At 42.1% G+C, this 24,673-nt stretch overlaps 1 protein-coding gene across 2 annotated transcripts in view; it reads right to left on the bottom strand.

Annotated features, from left to right (window-relative positions):
- Positions 1-11,767: 11,767 nt before the first annotated feature.
- Positions 11,768-24,673, bottom strand: part of LOC147747123 (voltage-gated potassium channel KCNC1-like) — a 55,816-nt gene continuing 42,910 nt past the window's right edge. For both annotated transcript variants that reach the window (XM_086952377.1, XM_086952376.1), the window contains one exon: positions 11,768-13,719. In XM_086952377.1, coding sequence (XP_086808503.1) covers positions 12,901-13,719 — 819 coding nt within the window. In that variant the 3' untranslated portion in view covers positions 11,768-12,900. The remainder of the gene's footprint in view (positions 13,720-24,673) is intronic.

Genomic DNA, 24,673 nt, shown 5'->3' with positions numbered 1-24,673 from the left:
CAATCACGCATTTGCAGTCTAAGATGTGGCTTATAATACAAAGTAAAGCATAGATGCCCCCGGCTTCCGCCTCAGGGGAGAAAAGTGTAAAGAATGCTATGGACTAAAGGTAACTCCCTTAAGTAGCCTGGGAGGGCTCGACCAGCTACACCGCTAACCCTACCTCAGCAAGATGGCGCCTGAAGAGAGTCGGGTGAAGTCCCAGCGTCTGATTCCAGTCGCGCTGTGAGTGGCCAGCTGATTTGGGCAGCCTCGGTGCGAAGCAACTCTCGCGCCGAGGTATAAACAATTACTTTTAAAAATGAGCAGTTTAAAATATATACAGATCTAAAACACGTAATTCGTACTCAATCACGCGTTTGCAGTCTAAGATGTGGCTTATAATACAGAGTAAAGCATAGATGCCCCCGGCTTCTGCCTCAGGGGAGAATTTGCTGCTTTCTGACTCACTCCTGTTATGTTATTATCAACAGTCTCTTTCCGGCTTGAGTAAGACATTATGGGTAAATCTTCATGGTAACCAAATCATGGAATCACAAAGAAAGTTTTTACTTGACCGGGACCCAGTCACCTTCATGGAAGACTGTTTCCTGAGCTTGTTCACGCCGATCGGCATATGTTTCATTTTGCACTTTTGAGAAGTGTCAGTGACACAAATCTTATCAGCATTCATGAATCAGTCAGCTGACCACTATGACAGTTTGGTTTCGATAGTTCTCCCAAGAGTCAGGTCTCTCAGCAGTTGCATCCTACGGGGGGCATTCTTACATATGTTGGTGCATATTGGAAGTGTCACATATCATAGTGTACACTGTTATTTCCAGCGGAATGCCGGCACCTCAAAGAAAATGAACCTATGAAAGAAACACTGAGCTGATTGTCGGGGAAACATATTACGGCGATATAACGCCCTCCTTTGGAAGTACTGGATACCTTTATTTGAAAGTCTACTGCATTGTTGATAAGATATAGAAAAACACTGCTACATCGGTGAACTTGAGGATTTGCCCTGAGGCAGTCCAACCTGGGCGAAACGCGCTGGCTGTTTGTCCAAGTCATTTTAAGTAGGTATCCTTGAGGAGAGTGCCAGGAATTTTGCTATGAAGTCGACAGCACTTCGGCCTGTAGGAGTGTTAGGCCATCATCAGGACCAGGTTATATAGGTTTTTATCGCAATGGTCTGGGGCCACACTGGCAGGAGTCCGGAGTGTAAGGGCGTAAGGTCTCAGGGGTACCTAGGTACGTCAAGACTGGGTTGTCAGGGATGGATGGAGATACGCTCAGTGGCCTGTGTATGATCAATCCAGGGCTGTAGTCCTGGTAGCTCAATGGACGGCTGTTCACAACACCAGCGTTCGTTCGTCAAGCCTGAGACGCGAGTTCACTTGTTCGCTGTTGCGCCCCTCACCTTCGCTGTACATACTACCTAATGTTGTCACTTGCGCCGTCACAATCCTTCACGAGCACCTGTGCACAGTATCCAACGGGTTACATGCCATTTAATGAGGACGGCTGATATCCAGAAACCGGTCCTAGGATGCTTGATTCCGGTCTAGGGAAGACACAGCTTGGCAGTTCGGGCTGGACTGTTCCCATGAGGCACAGGGTCAGACTGATTTGCATATGGCCATGTCTGAACTGGGGTGGTGTGGTGAGCAAAATAACGATGGATTAAACCCAGATCTGTGACTGGGGGTGAATGTGTTGCCATTGTGCAACATTCCGTCCATCAATTGTTGTTTTTGCATTTGTCACCCCGAGTGGGCCGGGTATGATCAGACTTGAGTCCCGTGCTCTCCATGCCACTGGAATCAAGCTATCCTGGCTGATGATGGCTGATAGCCAGAAATCGGTCCTTGGATGCTTGATTCCGGTCCAGGAAAGACATGGCTTGGCAGTTCTGGCTGGACTGTTCCCATGAGGCACAGGATCAGACTGATTTGCATATGGCCATGTCTGAGCTGGGGTGGTGTGGTGAGCAAAATAACGATGGATTAAACCCAGATCTGTGAGTGGGGGTTAATGTTTTGCCATTGTGCAACATTCCATCCATCAATTGTTGTTTTTGCATTTGTCACCCCGAGTGGGCAGGGTATGCTCCGACGTGCTCTCCATGCCACTGTAATCAAGCTATCCTGGCTGATGACGGCTGATAGCCAGAAACCGGTCCTAGGATGCTTGATTCCGGTCCAGGAAAGACATGGCTTGGCAGTTCGGGCTGGACTGTTCCCATGAGGCAAAGGGTCAGACTGATTTGCATATGGCCATGTCTGAACTGGGTTGGTGTGGTGAGCAAAATAACGATGGATTAAACCAAGATCTGGGACTGGGGGTGAATGTTTTGCCATTGTGCAACATTCCATCAATCAATTGTTTTTTTTGCATTTATCACCCCAAGTGGGCCTGGTATGCTCAGACGTGAGTCCTGTGCTCTCCGTGCCACTGGAATCAAGCTATCCTGGCTGATGACGGCTGATAGCCAGAAACCAGTCCTAGGATGCTTGATTCCGGTCCAGGAAAGACATGGCTTGGCAGTTCGGGCTGGACTGTTCCCATGAGGCAAAGGGTCAGACTGATTTGCATATGGCCATGTCTGAACTGGGTTGGTGTGGTGAGCAAAATAACGATGGATTAAACCAAGATCTGGGACTGGGGGTGAATGTTTTGCCATTGTGCAACATTCCATCAATCAATTGTTTTTTTTGCATTTATCACCCCAAGTGGGCCTGGTATGCTCAGACGTGAGTCCTGTGCTCTCCGTGCCACTGGAATCAAGCTATCCTGGCTGATGATGGCTGATAGCCAGAAATCGGTCCTTGGATGCTTGATTCCGGTCCAGGAAAGACATGGCTTGGCAGTTCTGGCTGGACTGTTCCCATGAGGCACAGGATCAGACTGATTTGCATATGGCCATGTCTGAGCTGGGGTGGTGTGGTGAGCAAAATAACGATGGATTAAACCCAGATCTGTGACTGGGGGTGAATGTTTTGCCATTGTGCAATATTCGTCCATCAATTGTTGTTTTTGCATTTAATGTAACGCAGCACAACTCTTTTGTTTGATCATATGGAATTTAATATGTCAAATATGTGAATATATCAACACAATTTGGTTTGCAAAATATTTGGTTTCCCTGCTGTTTTTCCCCCTTCTGGATTGATTCTTCAAGTAATTAATTGCGCTATTTTTATTGTCCTCCTATTGACACCCCTTTGAGACATTGTTGTATGTTACAAATGTTTGCCCTAGTCTCTTTAGGGTACATGGGCTACCTCTTGTAGTCTGATTTTAGCAACTCTTTCCCAGGCATTTGCAGGAAGGTCAGACATTGAAAATGGATGCTTTGTCACTTTCGGGTAAAGGCAGTTACCAAGATGGCACTCTTTTAGCTCCCTCTCAACTTGCTAGTCTAGCCGCTGGAACCACACTCGGTCTCTAAAGGCTCTTTTGGTGGCTACAATGCCAGGATGTCCTTCATGGGCTAGTTCAATGACTTGCTGTCTTAGGCTCTCAGGTATAATGATTCTCGAGCCTCTCAAAACAACACCTTCCCTGGTAATGTACAGTCTATCTGTCCATTTAAAAAAATTTGAAATAGAATATCATCAGTAAAAGTTTGAGAACTCTTCCTCCACAACTGAGTTGAAGTAATGTCTTTGAGAATAAGAATGTTGTCGTTAGCATTAGTTACAGCAATAATCTGTTCAACGCATAGGGTGCTGTGTGCTGAACCTCACAATGAAGTTAATAAACTCATATGCTGTTTTAGATGTCGAACTGTGATGATGTAGAAGTACTCGTGAAAAGTAATCAGCAGGGTTCTAATCTTTACCTAGCTTGTGTACAATTGCAGTCACAAACCTTTCAATGCGAGGGGGCATCTTAACTTTCAGATTTCAAAATATAATGAGTAACACATGGTAGTCTGTAATGATAGTGAAATGTTTTCCAAATAGAAACACATAAAAATGGTCACAGGACCATACTTAAGCCAGAATCTCCTTCTACTACTGAGAAAAGGCATGTTCTGCGTCAGACAGGCTTCAACTGGCATAGGTCACAATGTGTCTCCGAGCATTTGGATGACCATTATGTTGAGCAAGGATTGCCCTCAGCCCCACCGGGCTCTTATCAATTTTATCTCAGTATATAACTTGGGGTCAAAGCGGGCCATCTCGGTTGCATTCTCAATTGCATGTGTTATTCTCTTGAAGCTTTGATCACATTCAGCAGAGCACTGGAAAGTGACATTTTGTTTTGTCAAGTCTTTAATTCGGGCACTCACAGTAGCAAAGCCACGAATGTACCTCATCAGCAAGAATTACATTTGAAATTAGATCCTAATGCTTTTCCAACGGTTTATGAGGTAGAAGATGTAAAACATGAAAAATGTGTGAGTTTCCTGAGGTTTAAAAAGTTGTTGGGTTTAAACACAAAATTATTTTACAGGAAAATGTAGTGCCAGTCAGACATAAAGTTTGCAATGTTCCCCTTACATACAGAGTGAAATTGTAAGAAATGCTGCAGGGTTTAAGCAACAAGAAAGTGATGCAGCCCATAGAATCATTGCCATGGGTTTCTCCAGTGGTTATTGCCTTGAAACATTTGGGACATCGCCGATTATGTGTGGATCTTAGAAGTTTGAACAACAAAATATGGATCGACAGACATTTGTTACCTAATTTACATGAACTAGATTCTACATTGGCTGGGCAAGAGTTTTCTCCACATTAGGCCTTGCCAGTGCTTATCATCAGATTAATTTACAAGAAGAGTTGGACTGCGTTTGTTACACCGAAAGGAATGATTTGGTTCTGCAGAATGACTTTCAGTTTGGCTAGTGCAGGGTCCGTATTCCAGCAATTACTGAAGGAAACATTGGATGGGATCCCTGGGACCATAGCATTCTAAGATTATATTTTAATGTATAGTAGGGATGAGGAAGAACATTTAACCAATCAAATAGGGGTTCTTCAAGGGCTGAGTCAGAAGTGTCTGACTTTGAAGTGTCCCAACTGTGGATTGGAATTTGAGGAAGTGGAATATCTTGGTTACTGTATATCTAAAAGTGGTATTAAACCTAAGCAGGATCATGTTAAGGCTGTAGAAGATGCCCCAGTCCCAAAAACAAAGGAACAGCTGCTATAATTTTTGGATCTCACAGAGTTTTAATCTAAGTTTATTAACAACTATGCTGCCAAATTGAGTGTGTAAGTAAATTGTTAAGAAAAAAACAATACATTTTTGTAGGAGGGCTGAACAGGACAATGCTTTTGTCGATCTAAAAAAAGAGTTGGCCAGCTCACCTTTTTTAAAGTCATTTGATCTTGGTAAGGAAGATATATAGTTGTGGTGGATGGCAGCAATTATGGCTTGGGGGCCACGAAAAGAGAAGTCTGAAGAGTTTGTAGTGTCATATGCTTCTCGAGCATTGAGGGAGTCCGAAAGAAACTATTCAGTAATAGAAAAAAAGTTCATGGCATGCACATGGGCAGCAGACCATTTCAGAGAGTTTTTGTGGGGAACGCAGTTTGGGAGGAGAACTGATCACAACCACTAGTTTAAGTTCTTTCTTCAGAAGGGGGCAGGTGATTGACATCTAGGCTGGCACAATTGGTTGCAAAATTGCAATTTTATCAATTTAGGGTTGAATATGTGCTGGGGAGATTGAACGTTCATGCTGATTTTTGTCAAGGTTACCATTAAATCTGAAAATGTGAAGTGACATATACTATGGAGAACATAAATTTTTGGCAAGTGATGAAGTTGGAGTGATTATAAGGAAGACTGGGAGAATCTACTAAGAGAGAATGTTGAAATGACTCCGGTATGTAAATGCAAGAATAAAGGTTGGTCAGATGAGTGGAAGTTGAGCGGGGAAACAGCTGTATTTTTTAACGTGAAGAGTGAACTTATTATATGATGGATTTTGTTTGTTTCGCAGTGAAAAAGTTTTGCCACCACTTGAGTTAAGGAAGGTGATTTTTCAGAAGGGCATGAAGAACATATCGGTATATTGGTATGTCTGCCACCAAAGACACATTCATGAATTTTACTGGTGACCTGATGTGGATGGTATGTTGGAGGATTTGTTAAGATGATGTAGCTTGTGCACCTACAGTTACAAAACTGTGAAACTGTGCGTTACTGAATCTTCTCCTGTTGAATTTGCCCAAGGATCATGGAGGAAATTGGGGGTAGACAGTTTGGGTATTTATTTTACTGTTCCCAAGAAAGAAGCTTTTGCTGTTGCTATGGCTGATTATTTTTCAAAATGGCCTGAAGTTAAGATGACGGAGAAAAATAACTTCAGAAATCATCATTGAGGGGCATATTACCAAGCAATAGCGATAATTATCGCTATTGCTTGGTTAGCGATAAAAAATTATCACCGAGCTGCGGCGATTTGTATCGCAGATAAACCTTGGTATTACCAAGGTTTATCGCAAATGCGATAAAAATCGGCAATAATGCATGAATATCGCTGAAAAATCAGCGATATTCAGGCATTACAGAGCTAAAGCTTTTAGCCATGTTATCCACCTCCCATTGGATAACATGGCTAAGAACTGCTCAGGGCAGGTGTTAGCTTTTGGAGATATTCGAGCTTAGCTGGTTGGTAATAGGAGATAGCGATGTTAGCGACTGTTTCCAGTCGCTAACATCTTGGCACGCCCACTTTGCATATAAATATCACTGACATGCAAAGTGGGGCCCAAGATGGTCGCTATCTCCTACTAGCTGTCGCTAACTGGTGTTAGCGACAGCTAGGTAATAGGGAGATAATTTTATCTCCGCTTTCTTGGCTTTTAAAGCCAAAAAAGCAGAGATAAATCTCTTGATAATATGCCCCCGAGTTTTTAGAGGATGATGTTTGCAGGTAAGGGCCACCAGAAGAATTGGTTTGTGGAAATGGACCCCAGTTTGTCAGTAAGGCTTTTAAAGACTACTTGTCAAGGTGTGGTGTGAAATATAAGAGAAATGCCAATTATTATCCTTAGTATAATGGTCAGACTGATTAGAGAGCCCATTCAGCTGGCCATAAGGGTATTTACCTTGGAGGAAAGCTTTGGAGGCTGCATTATTGTCATCTCGCAATATGTCGAATTCAGTGGCAGTATGTTCACCATTTGAACTACTACGTAGGAGGAAGCCAGGATCCAAGTTGGCTCCGTGGTGGTTGAATGAGTGTAGCAGAGAGTCAGATGTGTGCTCTGACTATAAGAAAATCAGTGAGTGTGTAGAAAACTATCAAGGAAAAATTGTATGACTAAGGACAGAGGGTGTTAAAATCTGTGTGGGTGACAGGGTTCGGATCAGAACACTGTTTGTATGTGGAAAAGTTACCCTAATGGTCAGATCCTATCAAGATTGTGCATATGTATAATAAAGCTGTGAAAGTTCAAGGAGTGAACATTTGGACTATAAGCACGGTTTCTGCTTGCAGAAGTCCCGTGTGTGTTGGTCGGATGATGTTGAATAGCTTTCTAGGAGTGTGGATGAGAGTAATGCTTTCATGGATGTGCTTATTTGTGATGGTATTACCTTTCGAAGTGAATTTGAAAATGCTCCTAGAAATGGATTGCATACCAAGGGAGTTGAAGATGTGGTAAGGCAAAGTTCAAGAAAAAAACATTGCTTTGCAACATTTTCAGACTATGTTAAGAACTACATTTTCATGCCATTTGTGGGAATGTATTTGTTATTGTTTCATTTTTACTCAGAATTTATAAGTTGCATGTATCCACATATATTTGTATTCTCAGTTATTTTATTTAGTTTTAAGAATTATTGTGTGTCTTATTTTCTGCCAAAGGGGGATGCTGTGTTGTGTTCTCTATCTTGGAACCTGGGAGGGCCAGGATACAGGTGGAACAGTTAGCGTGGAATCCTAGTATGGAAGGTTGTGGAGGTCCTAAGACAGGCGGTTAATACAAGTGCGAGACTTTCATGATGGCAGTGGTTGTTGCTGCTCCTGTATATGAAGAAATAAACTTACCTGTGAACCATCCTGCTGGAGTGCCTTCTTTCCAACTGCGTCACTACACTTTTGATCAGTACTCGGATACCCATCAAGGTGGCATGACCCTTCTCACCTGTGCCAGGTCATTGTGTCTATCTTCTCTGCTCATGCTGATTTTTAGTGTTCTGTCTTAGGGGTAGATTTTCATCTAATCTATACCACGCATTCTGAAATTTTCAGATAATGCACATATTTCTTTAAGCTTTGACAGGCCTTCTTCCACCCGGCCTGTACTGATACATTTTAAATGCTGTGACAGCCATCTCTACAAGACAAAGTGAGGGAAGAGTGAACAGTAGTATTGTCTACTGCGTATTTTCATGTTGGTATTCTTTCTTTTGTTTGGTGTTAACTTGAAGGTTAAATATATTTTAAACAGCTTTTAAGTTGTGGGATAGTGAAAGAGGCTTTGTGATTAAAGGCATTAACACCACATGTATTAACACCACATGATTAACATGTATTTTTTTTTTACTTCTAATTATTTTTATTGAATTTTCTGAAACTCGGGATAAGCAGCACATATGCATAGAAGTACAGTGGTAAAATAAATATATATAGAAATAGAACGCAGCAGCACTCTTGGAGTAGGGGCTACAAAGAGGGGAGAAGAGAAAACTCTGTAGGATTTGACTCAGTGACATAGATGCCATGTTAACATTTGGGTTTTACAAACAACAATCACCTACTATACAAAGACATCATGCTGAAGAAACTGCATGCATTCTAACATTGGCCAGTGCAGGCCTTGATTTCAGAATGCAGCCATCTTTCAACATGTAGTCATCTTTTTACTTCTATCTCACCCTGTGCACTGGATTCATACACATGCAACTAGTAAACAATGTTTTGAGAAGTAATGTCACTTTCCTAAGTACAGAAAGGCATATCTTTTCTTTAAAGCTCTGTTTCATTGAGAATATATTTTTTCAATACCTCATCTAATGGGACCACAGTGTGATTCTTCATGAGAACCCATCTTTGTGTATTAAGTAACATTTGTACTTACAATATAGGTGTCTGAAGGGCACCAGGGATGGGAACTGCTTTATGTGAATCTGTGGGCTAATGCTGAGAATGTGAACTCAGAAATTGTATTATTCTTCCTTTGATGTGATTGGTCTAAACCGTGTGACTCTTGCACACTTGTACTAAATGTATGACTTCCATTATATAACATTTTCTAAAAGAAGACACTTCTTGGAGTAGTGGTCTCATTCATCCCTTGATTTTAGGAGGCAGCCCTTCACTGGTCTGACATTTGATTTATGACTTTAATTTATTAAATAGAACTGAATTGAGTCTGGTTGTTTAAATATTTATTGCTTTTTTTCCTAAGCTTCATGCTATTTCTTGATATAAATGATTAATTGACTGACTCTAACTATTCAAATTGCTTTTTATAATGAGTTTAACCTTAAATAAACCTTCATGGTTTTACTACACTATTTCCCTGATTTCATTATCAAGTTTAATGTGATTTACAGCTTGCATTGTGATTTTTTTTGACTAGATCAGAGGAACAACACAATCCTTGGGGAATTAACACCACTTCTGGGACATAAGAAGAGCTTTAAATTGACATATTAGAAAAGGCACCCTCAATAGTGACATTTTACATATGTATGTTGTATTGATGTGATAGCATTCTGGAATGTGAGTGCTGTGCGTCAGTAAACTTTAAATACCTTTTCTCGTTTTCTGTAAATATTTTGGATCTAAAGGGAATGTTCCTGTAGTAAATAAACCAGGGTGTGTTCTCAAATGAGGAGTGTGGTCATGGTGTGGTGAAGCTAACATGAACAACTCTGCATCACAGGAGCGCATGTGAGTCAGGATAGAATCTCGACCCGATACTAACCTCAACAATAACTGTGCTGGTGAGCTCTCGACTGGGGAACAACCCCCTCAAAAACGGTGTGCAAGTCAGTAGCGCATGTGTGTGTTGGGATGCATGCTCCAACAGGGGACAACCTTGTGAACAATTGTATGCCTGGTTCAAAAGTGTTGGAGTAGGCTGTCGACAGAGGGATAGCCCAATGAACATGTGTCAGGAGCACATGTGCATGTGTGTGTCGAAGTGGAAGATTGACTATGTACAGTCCTATGAACTTTGAGTGCATGCTCAGGGTGCAAGGTCCATGTCTGGAGCTAGGTTTCTACCCATTAATGTTGATTTGTTTTAAGAAGAAGAGGTGAACATTGTTGCTTTTGGAAGCAGAATTGTGGTGGTGTGGAATGGATTTTTTGTTTTTATATTTATGGAAGGAGAAGTGTTATGCCCGTGGTTGTGGTGATGACATTTATGGTTGTGTTACTGGAAGGAAAAGTGTGGTATTGTGGCATGTGTATTTTGTTGTTAAATTTAAGGTGGTAGAAGTGTAGGATTCAGTGTTGTGGTGATGTGTAGACCTTTTTAAATACAAGAGAGGAGAAGTGTAGTATTATGTGTTCATGTCGTGTAGTACAAAGGAAAGAGAAGTATTTGCTATCTCCTCCTATATGATATGGATGCTTAGCCTGCCACTGCAATATTGCTGCCTGAGTTTTCAGTTTCATTGTGTGAATGGTCAGAAAAATTGGCCAAGCCTTGGAAAATCTGCGTTGAGCAGGGTGTTTTTACCATTTCCTTATGGGGCTTTACATTACCTGTCACTTATATCTGTATTGAAGTTTTACCTCGGTAATCCTAAAAAGACTTACAGAGAACAGACAATACTCAACATATTTCAGTAGCATGCAGTCCTTTTTGAATGAAATCCTTTGTGGTTCTACAAGTAGTGTGTTTTCCTACCTTTCACTGTCACATGCTTTTTGGCCCTCCGGTCCCGGTTACAGTCTATGTGCCCGATTCACAGAACTAACTTAAGACAAAATTCTAAACTTACTACTTTTGGTATTCACAGAAGTTAGGATTTTGTCTTAAAATTTTCTTAAGACAGACTTAAGACAGACTTAAGTTAGGATTTTGTCTTAAGTCTGTCTTAAGACAAACTTAAGACAAAATCCTAACTTCTGTGAATACCAAAAGTAGTAAGTTTAGGATTTTGTCTTAAGTTAGTTCTGTGAATTGGGCCCTATGGGTGTGTGCTCAATGCCCCAGACAGTATCCAGACCCTACTTAAGGTTGGGAGTAAATTGACTTCTATGCTTTCTGCTGTTTCCAATCATTATTTGCTGGATATTTGCTCTTTTTAAAAATACTTTTGTTTAGCATGTGTTTGAAAGAAATAATGAGTTGTAATTCGACGTACACATTTTTGTTAGTGAAAACTTGGAGGAATATACCTGCGGAAAATGCCTAAAATATGCAAAACACGTGCATAAATGGACAACAAACAAGGATTGCCACGCCCATTGCTTTATTTATTTGTTTATTTATTGAGAACTTTATTAATCGCGTACATGACCCGGCAACTGTACAATGACACACAAACATCCATCTTACAACGTTGATTACATAGATCGTTAGGTAAAACAGCTTATATGTCGATTACATAATGTACATAAAGAGTCAGTTCTTCCAGGTGATTGGTTAGCAAGGCCACTTCACCTCTGCTTTTGTTCTTTGTTGATCTGAACATCTTTGGCATAGTCTGTGTTTTAAGTCCTACTGGCTGGGATAGTTGATTCAGTTCAAGAATAAGCTGCAGGGGGAATGGGGCAGCAGCTGTTTTGTGACTTATGATGGAAGGGAGCTCCATATTCTGGGAGTGTTTCTGGTGAACGAGTGTGTAGAAGAGCTTTCTTTTTTAAGTTGAGGCATTCCTTGTAGCAGCGAGCCCCAGCAGCATAGAGAGAACTGGCCATCTGATCTGGTAAGTTTCCAAGCCAGGTATTTTGGAGAGCTAAAGTGCATTGCTTTATGGGTAATGCACATCTTTTTGAAGATGCATTCTGCTTCAACTGGAAGCCACTTTAGGATGGCACATATGGGGGTAATGTGATCAAAGTACCCAGGTGAGGTAATAACATCCCAGTCAAATCACCACATTATTCTTATTCCTGGGTGTGGTTACATCATCATTTTCCCCAACACCTTGTAACGAGGACCCATCTGTCGGCAACAGAAGGTGGTCAAGCTAAAATTACGCTTTGCGTCCTGGGAGGCAAATGATTAGTGATTTAAAAGGAGCTTTGCGAATTCAAAAGGTTAAAGTCAAGAGATGTGACTTATGCCCCAATGAATGGCAGTGAGGAGGTGTGGGAAATACTATAGAATAGGTGATTTTCAGGGGCCATGAGTGTGGACAATTTCGTCTTTACCTTATGCCAGAGACAAGGATTATATTTGAAAGAAATACATTGAACAACTAGTGCTGGTCATCATCCATGATTTAGGCTCTCTTTACTGACCTGCACTCACTCTGGGCTGATTCTGGGCCATTGCTGACGTGTTCCAATCTGTAATGCAGAAGAATCTCCAGCAGTGCCCAGCTCAGAATGCAGAATAGCCTCTTGAGTTCGGTGTTGAGTAAAGGACTATATGTGGACGTATATTTGGGGATACAATCTGCAACTATATATTGTGCCCATTAAAGTGGTATGTGTTGTCTGATTGTGCAACTGATGCACAAACACTGACAAAAGACTATCTGTAGAAACGTTTGGAAAACATGTCATTACCCTGGCTCTGCCTAGTCCCACACTTACCAAACTTTTAATTGTAGTAGTAATGCGTGTTCTATTTACTTCTGTGCAGGTTTTTACAATGTTGCATATGGGTAAAATATTTTCTAAAATAATTGTTAGTAAATATAAAACATAAATTGGATTCACTAACAATGTCCCCATTACTTTTTGTGCTATGTGTCACTTTCACTACTACTTTCCAATCCAAATAATCCATTCCAGAGCACAAGTGGTTGAGTGCATTACTAGGAGTACTTCTTCTGACTGATTTTCAGCCTCTCGTGGGCGACGGCAATGGTGTAGTAGTGCTGAAATTTTATGATTAATATTGGAATGGGTATCACAATTGTCATAATGCCTGACATTGCCGCTAACGCTGCCACGACTTTGCCAAATGTGCTTACTGGGTACATATCGCCATAGCCGACAGTGGTCAGTGTCACTACTGCCCACCAGCAGGCTGCATATATATCTCCAAAGTATTTTTCATAAAAGAAGTGAGACTCCACTGTATGAAACTCAGCATAGAATAATAATGTGGCAAAGAAGAGTGTTTCAACGGTCAAAACAAGCATCAAAATAAAGATTTCCCGAACAAGGGATCTGAAGGTTCCGGAGAGGACCCTAATGATCAATACAGATTCTAGCAGCCTGAAAAATCGAATGAGTCGAATGATGTAAGTTAGACGCATGAAACCCAGAACTAGCCACAGTAAGGATAGCTTTATAGGTCGTCCCACAGCACAAAACTGAATGAATACCGGAAAAAGGGATATGAAATCCATAATGTTCAGAAAATTTAATAGAAACTTTTTCTTATCAGGACAAAAGAAGAAGCGTAAGAAGAACTCAGCGATGAACCAAAGGACACATATGAGCTCCAGATAAGGCAGATATGTGGCGTGGTAGAACTCCAGCTCCCCAGAGATGTTAATGATAATACCAGGAGGGATAGGATGCTCTGTATGTGTGAAGTTGGCTTCATAAAGGAACTGGCCTTTTGTCTCCTCGAAGAACACAACAATGGCTCCGATAGTGAAGAGCAGGGAGACCAGGGTGACACACTGCAAAGAGAAGCATATCAACAAGTGTCAATATTGAGTTTTGATGTAGCTGATAAATTATTTCCTGACACTTCAAACTATAAAACTGTGCTATACAATGTACAAACATATTTCACCTGAAAAGTAACTTATAAGAAAGTAATGTTATTGTCTCAATAAATTGAAATCAGTCAATCAATATACTTATTTTGACTAATGACAGCCATAAAAGAGACATAAATCTGTACATATAATAAATGTGCGATAAATGGGTAAAGAAATATATGAAATATATTACATAAATATAAAATAAGTGCAGTCACATTAGCAGCATAGTAGGCAAGTACGATTCATAAGGGATCAAAGTATCATAAAGTGCATTGGACTTAACAGCATAGAGGATACGTACAACACATCCATGGAACACCTTCTGTTGTATTCAACAAGTTCCTTACTCTGATTGAGTGATGAATAAAGCCAGCAACAGAAGTACATGTTAAGGTTGACGAGAATTCTTGTCAAACTTATGACAGCTAAAAGCAAATCTATCATAGATAACATTATATGTATGCAGTGCGGGTAATAAACACTGTTATATCAGTGCCTTACAAAAATGACAAAAAAAAGATTGTAATGTATTGCTAACTGGACTGATATATTATCACAATGACAAAGGGGCAAATTAATCTTCCAGAGCCCTTTCCTGAAAGGTTACTATAACTTCAACAATACTGAGTCGGGGGGGGGGTAGGGAAAGTAGGTTGTGGGGGAAGGGGAGGGGTAGGAGTGGGGGGGAGTAGGGAGGGGTGGGTAAATGGAGAAAACAAGAAAAATATTCCTCAGGGGCTACCTCACTGTCAAACAAGTAGAAGGGAAACATGGGTAAACTATTATGAGTGGGATTACTAATAAGGAGCTAAAGTTCCTCACATGGAATGTGAATGGTCTTCGGGTTAAAATGAGGAGATTATCAATATTGAAATACCTAGAAGACTCTCCTGCTCATGTGATCATTATACAAGAGATGCACTTAACTGAGAATGAAAGTAAGGAGATTTTCGGTACTCAAAAGTGGATTGCTAATGCTATTTTTACACCTCAAGATCTAGTAACTAAAGGGGTGGCTATTTTGGTTAGGAAAGGAGTTGACATTGTAGTTGAAAACAAATCAGTAGATAGAAGAGGAAGATGGGTGATTGTTAAGTTAAGATTGGCAGGGGAAGCCTTTATAATAGTTGGATATTATGGCCCGAACATTGATGATCCAACAATATTAGAAAAAATTGAGGTGGAATTATTGGAATTCTCTGGCAAAATAATTATGGCTGGAGACTTTAATACAGTTTTAGATCGTAAGTTGGACAGAACTGGGAATGACAGGGCAATAGTAAACAGCAAAATGACAGCTAAGTTAAAGATGATTATGGCACAACAAGGTTTGTGTGATATATGGAGATGGAAAGCTCCACAACAGATAGGATTTACCTTTCACAATAAAAAATATAAACATAGTTTTCGGATAGATTTCTTTTCGGTAGATACTAGGTTAAAAGAACGGGTTACGAAAGTGGAACATATAGGGGCACATCTATCAGATCATTCAGCTGTGAGTTTGAATTTAGGTTTAGTCACAGATGAGGGGAGCTCAGTTTGGAGATTAGATAGAACCATTTTAGCAGATGAAGAATTTCTAGAAGCCTTAAAAGATGAGTTACGAGTTTTCCTAGATGTGAACGTTGGATCAGCTAAGGAGGACATAGTTTGGGAGACTTGTAAAGTTTTTATGAGAGGGAGATTGGGAGCTCAGGGGGCTAAGAAGCGGAGGTTGTATCATAACTTGATCACTAATTTGGAGAAAGAAATACGAGACTGTGAGAGTAGTCAAATTGCACAGGCAGGAAACATCTTCGAAGAGGGAGTCAATAATAAACTTTTAGATTTAAAAATAGAACTTACGGCAGTACTTGCTCGAAGAGTTAAAGAAAGATGGGAGGCTAGTAAGTTGGCACATTTTTCATATGGAGAGGGGTGTGGCAAGTTACTAGCATGGAAAGCCAAGAAAGACTTCGTACGTAATCAAATAAAAGAGATTAAGAAGTCGGACTCAGGAGAAGTTATAACAGAGCGGAAGCAGATTGTAGAAGCATTCTTTGATTATTTTGTGAATGTGTATACAGAGGATCTCTGCCCGAGTAAAGTAGAGATAGAAAGATGGCTACCCTTGGTGAAACCACTCTCTGATGATTATATGGAGGAGTTGAATAAGGAAATCACCCAAGATGAAGTGTTGAAAGTGATCAAGGAGAGTAAAAGAGGGAAAGTTCCTGGTCCGGATGGCCTCCCAGGGGAGGTATATAAAGTGTTAAGTGAATTAATTGCTCCCATATTATGTCAACTATATAACAAAATCTTCAGAGGGGAGGTAACAATACCTAGCTCGTGGAATGAGGCAACAATTACCCTAATACTTAAACCAGGGAAATCTCCTAGGAGTTTAGATGCCTACACACCTATCTCGCTCTTCAATTGCGACTATAAATTCTTCTCAAACATTTTGGCTGATAGACTTGGTAAAGTTATACACAAATTGATTCACGAAGACCAAAGAGGCTTTATTAAGGCAAGGTATCTAAAAGAATTAACATTTTCATTGATAGGTATGATAGATATGGCCTCTAATTTCGAGCTCCCCTTGGCAGTGATCGCGTTGGACGCTGCCAAGGCTTTCGATCGAGTCAACTTTACTTATCTAAAAACTCTCTTGCAATATCTTAACTTAGGAGATAAATTCACGCAATCTCTTTTTGCTTTGTACTGTTCACCGACATTGCGCGTTTTGGTTAACGGCATTCTCACACATCCAATTAAAGTAATGCGGGGCACCAGACAAGGGTGTCCATTATCACCCTTGCTTTTTAATTTATACATTGAGCCTCTTTCTTGCAAAATTAGAGCCACAGAAGAGATCCCCCCTTTTGTGTCTATGGATTGGACTAAGAAACTAGGATTATATGCAGACGATATTATTGTCTATTCTTCTAATTTGTTGCTTTCTTTGGAGAATCTGGTTAAAATAGCGAAGGAATTTGGAAAGATCTCAGGTTATCAGATAAATCAAGACAAGACTGAAATTATGGCCTGGAATCTCAATACAGGGGGTGTTAAAACAACAACAGAAATGAGATACTTGGGGGTCAGGATAACACAAAAGATTGAAGATCTAGCAAAAACTAATTTTGATAGGATTAAAAAAGAAGTTGCTGCTACATTAAAAGGATGGATGAATTTACCACTTTCTATATATGGACGATCTAATCTTGTAAAAATGGTGATAGTACCGAAAATTACTTTTTTGTTTGAGACTATCCCACTTGGTTTCAAAAAGGAATGGCTGGTCAAATTACAGAGTGTGATAACATCTTTTATCTGGGCGTCAAAAGGCTCTCGGATCTCATGGAAAAAACTAAGGAGGAGAATTAATAAAGGAGGGTTGGCGGCCCCAGATATTCAAATTTATGCATGGGCTTTCTGTTTAAAAAACTGTAGGATGTTGTTGGGTACCCTACTTAAATCTCCGATTGGAGAAATGTTTGGTTTTTTGCTGAAAAGGTCTGGTTATCATGACTTTGGTTTTTTATATAAGTTCTCAGACCCTAAATTTTTTAAAAAGGTGAGACTCAAGATTTTGCGGGACTTGGCAGAGATATGGCATAAAATCAGAAAAGTAGTAAAATTGCCTTATTTTAGCTATATGGCGCCAATATGGGAGTCTCCTGGCGCTCCATCTTGGACAAAAGATGCGTTGGCACTACACTTGAAAAAGGAACCTGCTCTGCAAAGGTGGAACGATTTGTTTCCAGATGGCAAACTTATATCATGGAGCATATGCCAACAAATGTGGGGACCGGTTTTCTCAAAATATAAATACTTACAGATCCAAAGCTGGGTTAATGACTTGGAAACAGAGATTGGAACTGAAAATGACTTTGAGTTGAAGTTGGAGACAGAGATTTTTAAGAAGGAAGTGGCCTTCTGGTATTGGGCGATATTAGAAATGGAGGATGGACCGTTTGTCTTGCCAGAGACCCTGTGGAAGGATAGCTTGCCAAGGATCGCGACAGAAAACCAATGGCAAGTAACTATGTCTATGCTCTATAGTATCGTTAAACCTGCAAACCTAAGGCGAAATCTTTTGTTTACCATCCACAGGGCATATTGGTCTCCTTATAGACTCTCCAAATTCAAAGCTGGCGGAATTGTTGGGTGTCCGAAATGTAAAGCCCCGAATGTGGATGATTTGCATATGTTTGTGTCCTGTCCAAAAATAATGCAATTCTGGATAGATGTAAGTAATTCTCTCTCCAAATCTCTGAACCAACGCATTGAGGTAAGCCCTGAATTAATTATTACGGGGAGATACGACTTAGAAAATAGATTTATGAATAATAATGTTAGACTTATTTTTTATGCCATGTTGCTAGCGCGCAGAGAGATATGCAAGTTATGGGTCTCACCGCTTAGTCCTAGTTTAATGGATTGGATTCTAGCCATGAGGTATATGGCTAAGCTTGATATTTTAGACCATTCTAAGAGAAATCAAGGATTTTGGTTACCTTTCCTTTTATGTTTTGGTTGAACATTTTGTGTTAAATTCCGATGATTAAGCCCGTGCCTATTTCGCTGGTACATGGTACCCCAGGACGAAAAATAGAGTTGGAGGAGGACACACCTGTTGAGTCAGGTGGCCAAGAGGGGCAGTCCAGAGAAAGGCCAGACTCAAGAATAGGCGATGTCTATGCCCCATTACTCTAAACCAGCCTATGAGATAAAAAGCCCAGTGGTGGTCTAAGATAGAAGTTATGGGTGGCGAGGTGGCAAATGAGGATAAGAAATTTTTTTTTAAAAAAAAAACAATACTGAGTCGAATCCTTGTTAAAAGGAATCTATGATATAGATAGGTTACGCAGCTGAGGTGACACCCACAACACAGTTCAATCATATTTGTTGTTGTAATAGGAGCATAGGCGTTAACAGTTGATTTATTTTCCTCTGTCAAGATCCTAGCCTCATCACACTTTTCAAGAAATATTTGTTTCAGCATTTCCTTGAAACAAAGTTTGCCTCAGTTTGGTGAAGAGAAAGCACCTCGTAATCCTATCTTTTCAAAATCTTCTTTGATGTATCTCCAAGGATACTATCACCATGGTCCAGTGAGAGGCAAATGAAATAATCTTGCAATTGAGTGATGTTTCATGTTTTCTCCAGATAGCTAATCACAGTGCAAGGGAGCACAGCTTAATCAGGCTCTTCAGGTAAGTGAAATACAGCTCAGAATGACAGATAAAAGTAGACATGGATTTGGGCACAGACAAGATCCTTCTTAACAGCTCCCATGCTTATGACGGAACCGCTCCGACATGGCCCTCGGGTGGGCTGTGCTGGTGACGGAGCGGTTCCGTCATGGCCCGCTCGCCGCACCTGCGCGGCGCTGATTTCACACCTGCACTGACGTTCTAAAGAACGGGCGGGGCTATGACGGAACCGCTCCGTCACAAGCACAGCCCACCCAAGGGTCATGACGGAGCGGTTCCGTCATAAGCGTTGGAGCGCCGCGCGGCCGCCCCACCCCCTTAGCGCTGGTGCAGAATTGCCGCCGCAGCGAAAGGGTTAAGAAGGCCTTCTCCAGAAGTTGTAACTCATTCTCATCAGTGTAGGACCAAACTACAGCCCCATAACTTGTGACAGAGATGCATTTGCTTTTATTAATTTCTATCATCTCTTTAAGAGGTGTTGAGCCGATTTTATGTGAGAATCTAAAAATGGCTTTTATTTATCTGTCAAACTGACTAACTGACTTCAGCACTAATTTGAGTGCTGAACTGAAGAGTACACCCAAAATATTGAACATATTTTACTTAGTTAACTTGGGTACTGTGTAACCAATGGGAACGGTTTTAGTCAAACAAGGTCCACAAATCATCACAAAAGACTTGGGGCTTGATTTAGATCTTAGTGGTCCGCCCGCTCTATTTAGATGTTGGTGAATCTATGGCGGTCTCTGCTACATTTTTCTGTCCGCATCAATGGCATCATAGGCAAAAGCGGCTGTCAGAGAAAGGTCAGCCCATTCTCCATCAGGTCAATTTTGATGTGCCTTCCTGCTGACATAACTGTGGGGGGTAAACCGCCACACAAGAGTTGGCGGCTTCGAACGTATACACATACTGCCAATGGTAGCCTCCTCGGGAAGAGCATCTTTGGGCACAGAGGAGGCAACTCAAGGATCTTTCTTGGGAGGGGTGGATTTGGTATTGATAGGGGTTAGGGACAGATAAGATGTGAATTCTTCAGGAAGGGTAAAGTAGGAGGGGTGGGAGGGAGGGGATTGGGGTTTGGAGGTAAAGGGAGCTCGAATGGGTGATGTGCATGTGTCTGTATGTTTTGCAGTTGCATGTGGGTCTGGTGTATGTTTGGATGTGTATTTTTGGCAGGTGTTTGAGTGAGTGTGAGTATTTGGTTTTGGCAGGTGTTGTTTTGGGAGTAGGTGTGCTTTTTTGTAAGGGTGTTGATTTGGATGAGTGTGCTGTTGAAGTTGTTGGTGTGATTGTGGTGCATGTGTCTGTATGTTTTGCAGTTGCATGTGGGTATGGCGTATGTTGTGTATGTTTGGATGTGTGTGGTTTGGCTGGTGTTTGGTATTCTGGTGAGTGTGTGCATTTGGGTTTGGTTGGTGTTTTGCATTTAAGTGTGTTTTTGTGTGGAGGTGTTGGTTTGGATGAGTGTGATGTTGAGGTGGTTGGTGTGGTTGTAGTGCTTGTGGGTGCCATGGTAGTTGTGGGTGTGGTGGCGGTTGTGATGGTTGTGGGTGTGGTGGTGGTTGTGGTGCCTGTGGGTGTAGATGTTGAAGAGCATGGGACTGAGCAATGGTCCTTGGGGTACTCCGAGGTTGATCTCTGTGGGTTCGGAAAGGAAGGGTGGGAGTCTGATCTTTCGGGTTCTACCGGCGAGGATGGAGCAGAGCCCTGTATGCAGGCGTCGTGAAGTCTGGCAGGGAGAGTGAGGTGGGAGACGTGTCGAAGGTTGCTGAGAGGTCTAGTAGGATGAGGGGCGCGGTGTGGCCTTGGTCGAGGAGTGTGCGGATGTCATCTGTGGTGGCGAGGTGGGCGTTCTCAGTGTTGTGGTTGCAGCGGAACCCGGATAGGGAATGGTCAATAATGGTGTTCTTCAGCTGGGTGTTAACAATCTTCTCGGTGATTTTGGCCGCAAAGGGTAGGAGAGAGATGGGTCAATAGTTTTACAGGTCCGTCGGGTCTGCAGAGGGTTTCTTGAGGAGGTGCTTGACTTCCGCGCATTTCCACTCGTCTGGTAATGTGCTGGTTTCGAAGGTGGCATTGATAGTACGACGTAGCTCGAGTGCTATTGCGGCGGCGGCTCTGTGGAAGTTGTGCGGCAGGCAGGGGTCCGTGGCGGGCCCCTGAGTGAGCGCTCTTCGTGGTCGTGGCAGTATCTTTAGTTGTGATCGGGGTCCAGGTGGCGATGGTAGGCTGGCTGTTGTCGCTGAAGGAAGGAGTGGTTTCTGGAGTCTGTTCACTGAAGTTGTTGTAGAGGGCCTTGATTTTCAGGTGGCAGTAGGAGCCAAGCTTGTTGCAGAGGTCCTGGGAGGGTGTGACATTAGTGGCTTCGCTGGGGGGTTTGCTGAATTGCTGCATGATGCTGAAGATTTCCTTTGAGTAGCTGGAGTTGGTGAGCATTTTCTTCCGGATGTAGGTCCTTTTGGTGGATCTGATGAGCTGGTGGTATTCTGTCATGGCGATCTTGTAGGTGGTCTGGCCTTCAGGGTTTTTGCTGTTCCTCCATCATTTTTCAAGTCATCTACAGGTACGTCTGGATTTTAGGTGGTCAGTAGTGAACCAGATGGCCTTTATGGGGCGCTGTCTGCCGGGGTTGCAGAGGGGGGCAAGCTTGTCTGCACAGTTGGTGATCCACCTGTGTAGTTGCTCGGTGGCAGAGTTGGCGTCGGTCGAGGTGGGAGGGGGATCTTGGTTGAGAGTGGAGTTGAGGTGCTTCTCTGTAAACTTGCTCAAGTTCCTTCATGGTGGGTGTGGAGTTGGTTTGTGAGTGGTGGCCTTGTTGAAAGAGAAGTGTACGCAGTGGTGGTCCGTCCAGAGGGGCTGCGTGGTGTGGCTGAAGCAAATATTGGTCCCTCTGTCAGGCGCGGACCGGTACCTGCAGCGTCCAAAGCGCCTACATTGATTCCTTCGTGCGCCCCGAACTACAACTCCCAGAATTCCTGGCGGGGGAGGAGCAACTTCTATATAGCCCAGTCAGGTCTGGGAAAGGATGAGCGTAATCTGTTGTTTCTTCGTTGTGTTTGTGCTTCGAGTCTCATGCTGGCTGTGTGGAGACTCTCTCTTTGGACTACAACTCTGGATCCTGCTGTGAGGGGGCCGTGTCGGATCTCCACCCTGCGCTGAAGGAGACTTCTGCCTTTTGTTGTATCCGGTATTCTTTTCCTACGGACGCTGAAGTAAGCGCCCATTTTGTTTGGAGGATTCCTGACAGGAGATGAGGCGGAGCAGGAGAAACTGCTGTTGGGGTATCGTTCCGCGCTGTAGTAAGCGCTGCTCATCTCTTCGCTCTGACATTCTGTGTGGATTATTAACGGAGGCCTCCTGTTTGTTCAGAACACCGAAGGGGAGTTTGTTTTGTTTGTAGCGCTGTGGAATCGCTTTGCCCCTAGGGAGTTAATCCGATGACTACAGCGAACCTGGCTATCGTCCTTTGAACTAATCGGAACTAGCAGGTGGTTAACTGTATTCTGTGTCTCGGTTTCTGCCAGCCTTCTGCTGCGCTGAAGGAAGCGTGGTTGGCTTGTACATTCCTGTGGAATTCTGTTCCTTCACTTAATGGACCCTGAGTTTATTATTTTAAGTTCTCATTTCTTTGCTCTGAATGGGCGGAGCACTTATGTTATGGGCTCGACCAAATCTCTTGCTGATTGAGAAGAAAGCCCTATTTCTGGGAGCTGTGTTTATGTTGAACTTGGACAGTTGGTATGTATGATTGACTACTGCAGTTTGTGTGTATGTGGTAGTAATGAAGTATATGCTTTACCAGTGTGGTTTCCTGTTGTAGATATCTAAGTTGATACTGAATTTCCTGCCTGTGAGAAGTACACCACAGGAAATCACTGCCAGTGGAAAGGTATTAGCAAGTCCTAGCGAGAATACATGAGAGTAGTAAGTTGGCTTGTATATGTAATATAACTGTGTTTTATATTGCAGGTTCTCCCGCTTCCCACTGGTCCCGGCCTTCTTTACTATTTTCCCTCGCCTGACTACCTCACTACTCTGAGTTGCTTCTTTCCAGAGTTGGGGAAGTCTGGAGGTGGACCCCTTTTGGCATCACACAGGAACCCGAGCGGTGGTTAGATACTGACACCCTCCTGCGAAGATAGGGTCGAGGGTGTGTCCTGCCTTGGGGGTAGGGGTAGTGACGAGCTGATTCATTCCTATGTTGGTGAGGTTGTCCAGAAGGGCAGTGGAGCCATGCAAATGTGACCATTTGTTGTATTTGACACCTAAGGCCCTGGATACCATTCAGTATTTCAGTCTGGCCTACAGAGATGCTGCATAAGAGGTCAAGAACCTCCTCACTCAGAGTAGCCTGAGTGACAGGGGCAGAGGGTGAGGTGGCTGTGGCGAAGGAGACCCCATCCCTTTAAGGAGGTTGAGTCTGGCCAACTGGGCGTTGTGCAAGAGGAAGGTTGGAGATGGGTCTCTAGGTAGCCGACAAGGAGGCAGTTGGTATAGTTCCTGTAGAGTACACACCACTACGGACTGGAGCTTGTGGAAGCCTCAGAAGATGATTACAAGGAGGTGGACTCTGTTCCAGTTCCCTCACCCTCCATGCCATGGTGCCCATCGGTGTCTGATGTCTCACCACCCAAACACAGTGACCAGCTGCTTTTTCGCCTCCGTGGCCAATGTCTCCTTTATTCTTGAAGATGCTGAAAAGACACATATAATAGTTTTATGTATCAGTGTAAGTATAACTGATCACAAACTTTTTTCTCAAAACATTTTCCAAATTTTCATATTTCACCTGATTTAAGGCTTTCAAAGTTTGGTTTAATATTATCATTATCTCATGCATGTAGGGAATATCTTCAGAAACCATTTGATCACAGTTTTGTAATTTTCCATTCTTGCAGTTATCCTATTTTTGATAACTTCTCTTAACCATTTTCAATTCTATCCAGGAACTGTTTAACAAATCGGAATGATTCTAATTGGTTGTATTGCACAGTGATCTTATGTCACAGAAATCTATATATAGCAACTATCCCTTTGAACAATTATTAAAAGAAATAAAAATATGAATCAAGATGTGTTAATATTTACTGGAATTATGTACCAATATTTGTATAAACGGAAAGCCTGTTTCTTTTGTTTGGGCACTTTACAATGGTAACTCTTACTCAAGTAAGTTAAGTATTTTTCAAATGTTATGTGTATTTTATGGATCCAGATCTTAAGTTGCTTATTAATGTATCATGCCCTATGTATTTACTTATGCGGTTTAACATCCGTAAATTATACAACTTAGAAGGATAAAAAGCACTAATAATCATATAAACATTGCAAAGTATAATTATTATCAAATTAACTAATATTCCTCCTCACAAATTATCTGGGAGGCCTTCAAGGTGGTGATCAAGGGCTTAGCAAGGTCACTTAAAAAGAGCTACATTATTAAACAGAAAGAACTCCTGGCTCAGGTGGAAACTGATCTCATTGACCTGGAGCGTGAACACTCGCATGATCCCTCGCCCGACAACAGTCATAAACTTCTCCTGAAACAGGATGAGTTTCGGTTAAAATCTAGAGAGCAAATAGTGGCCAGGGATCGAGCGATGCAACACAGGCTTTATGAGTTAGGGGACAGGACAGGCAGGATGCTGGCGTGGCTGGAG

This window comes from Lissotriton vulgaris, chromosome 1_1 (assembly GCF_964263255.1).
Source record: "Lissotriton vulgaris chromosome 1_1, aLisVul1.2, whole genome shotgun sequence".
NCBI classification, from domain to species: Eukaryota; Metazoa; Chordata; class Amphibia; order Caudata; family Salamandridae; genus Lissotriton; species Lissotriton vulgaris.
Note: the sequence above shows the minus strand (reverse complement) of the source record. Positions and strands in the feature narration are given on the sequence as shown.